Source organism: Solanum stenotomum, chromosome 3, assembly GCF_019186545.1.
Source record: "Solanum stenotomum isolate F172 chromosome 3, ASM1918654v1, whole genome shotgun sequence".
In the NCBI taxonomy this organism is placed as follows: domain Eukaryota; kingdom Viridiplantae; phylum Streptophyta; class Magnoliopsida; order Solanales; family Solanaceae; genus Solanum; species Solanum stenotomum.
The window spans coordinates 47,276,312-47,278,593 of record NC_064284.1 but is presented as its reverse complement, the minus strand read 5'-3'; the positions used below and the strand labels follow the sequence as shown (position 1 = coordinate 47,278,593).

At 41.3% G+C, this 2,282-nt stretch overlaps 1 protein-coding gene across 1 annotated transcript; it reads left to right on the top strand.

Moving 5' to 3' along the window:
* Window positions 1-913: 913 nt before the first annotated feature.
* On the top strand, window positions 914-1,315 carry LOC125858991 (uncharacterized). Its single transcript, XM_049538743.1, has one exon. The coding sequence runs from the start codon at window positions 914-916 to the stop codon at window positions 1,313-1,315; it is 402 nt and encodes a 133-aa protein (XP_049394700.1).
* Window positions 1,316-2,282: the final 967 nt, after the last annotated feature.

Genomic DNA, 2,282 nt, shown 5'->3' with positions numbered 1-2,282 from the left:
GGTATTCACAGTAACTCTCCCACAACCTCCTTGGTATGTTGATTTTGCAAATTATTTGGTGTGTGGATTAATGTCGGATGAACTGAACTTCTACCAACAAAAGAAGTTCTTGTTCGATGCTAAGAAATACATGTGGGATGAGCCATATTTATTTAGAGAGTGTGCTGACCACATCATCAGAAGATGTGTACCGAAAGAAGAGGCTGGGGAGATCCTGCATGTGTGTCACGCTTCGCCGGTAGGAGGACATCATGGTGGTGTTCAGACAGCAGCTAAGGTGCTACAAAGTGGGTACTATTGGCCGTCTCTATACAAAGATGCATATGAGTTTGTTAAGAGGTGCCATCAATGTCAAAAGAAAGGTGGGGTATCAAAAAGGCACGAGCTGCCTCTGACACCCATTTTGGAAGTGGAGTTATTTGATGTATGGGGGATCAATTTCATGGGCCCATTTGTGATCTCATTTGGGAACAAATACATCTTGGTGGCCATGGGTTATGTGTCCAAATGGGTAGAAGCTATTGCCCTCCTAAACAACGAGGGAAAAAGTGTCGTCCAATTCTTGAAGCGCTACATTTTTGCAAGGTTTGGGACTCCGAGAGCCATTATTAGCGATGGGGGATCTCACTTTTGTAATAGATGGTTCTTAGCTGCACTGAGTAAGTATGCGGTTAAGCACAAAGTAGCAACATTGTACCATCCCCAAACAAGTGGCCATGTTGAAGTGTCAAACAGGGAGATCCAAAGCATTTTGGCTAAAACAGTGAATGCAAATAGAACGGATTGGTCTCGAAAGTTGGATGACGCACAATAGGCGTATCATACCACCTACAAAACTCTAATTAGTATGTTACCATATCAGTTAGTTTTTGGGATGTCTTGCCACTTACCAGTCGAGCTGGACAATAAAGCAATGTGGGCATTGAAGGCTCTAAATTTGGATTGGACAAAAACTTCAAAAGAAAGAGTTGAGCAGCTAAACGAGTTGGACGAATTTAGGTTTAAAGCTTACGAAAGTTCAGCTCTCTACAAGAAAAAGATGAAGAAGTGGCATCATACTAAAATACTTAAGAGAAAGTTTAAGGTGGGAGATTGGGTGTTACTATACAACTCCCGACTGAGGTTGTTTCGCAAAAAACTCAAATTGAAATGGTCAGGACCATTTAGAGTGAAACGAGTGTTCTCAAATGGTGCCATAGAAGTTGAAGGGCAGGAAGGACCTGCATTTAAGGTGAATGGGCAGCGTTTGAAGTTATACTTTGGTGAATGCCAGGATATTTCTCTTATTGAAGTGGTGGACATGGAAGATGCTTGAAAGCACTTCCACGTCGTGCCACGACGTTAACTAAGGCGCTTATTGGGAGGCAACCCAAGTTTTACTGTTTTAAATAATGTGTGTTGATATTGCAAGAGTGGGTTCAATGAACAAGACAAAATACTCTTGGCGAATCACCAAATCACTTCGGCGAGCACAATGCAGTTCGCCTTATGGCTTTCAAAAAAAGGGGTTGAGATACAGGAGCATTCGGTGGGACACCTTTACTAGTCGGCGAACCACAGATTTATTTCGGCGACTCAATTTTCCTCACCCTTCCTAGTCAGCACATCTGAAGTTCATTATGCGAATTGGAAAATGGTTTAGCATTCTTCTACATTTTCGCCAATCTACCTCACACAGAAATGCAATCTACTAGAACAAAGGGCGATTTGACTACCATAAGGCGATTCGTCGAATCTTTCAGCTACCCTTTCACTGCTTCGCCAACTAGCCTTTTAGTGAAGATTTCTCGATACCCTATTTTACTTGTTTACACACTAGATTGCTTTCATATCTTGCGGTTATTTATATTAAATTTCGGTAATTATGTGCTCTCCACCCACATTGAGGACAATGTGAACAGTTTAGGTTGGGGGTATTCTGTGGACTTCTTCTTATTTGTTTTCTTTTTGTTTGTTTTAAAGGTTCTTGTTTCAAAACCCCGTACTTGTGTTGAAAGAAGTTGTTCTCTTGAAAATTTGAGTATCGGTCTTGATCAATACCGATGACTTGAATAGTGCTCATAACCAAATAAACAAGAATGTGCGGCTACAATGAGGCCAAATGAAGTTGCATAGATAATATGTGAACTCTTTGCATCTCGTTGTGACTAGCCAGTGATCAAATCGAGTCTCTTGTGATGATCGTTGCACACTAGCGAAAGTGTGGAGTCTTGTTTGACTTTTAGTGTCAATGCATAGTGTGATGAGCTTACTTGTGAACTACGCATGATGGATCTTAGAAT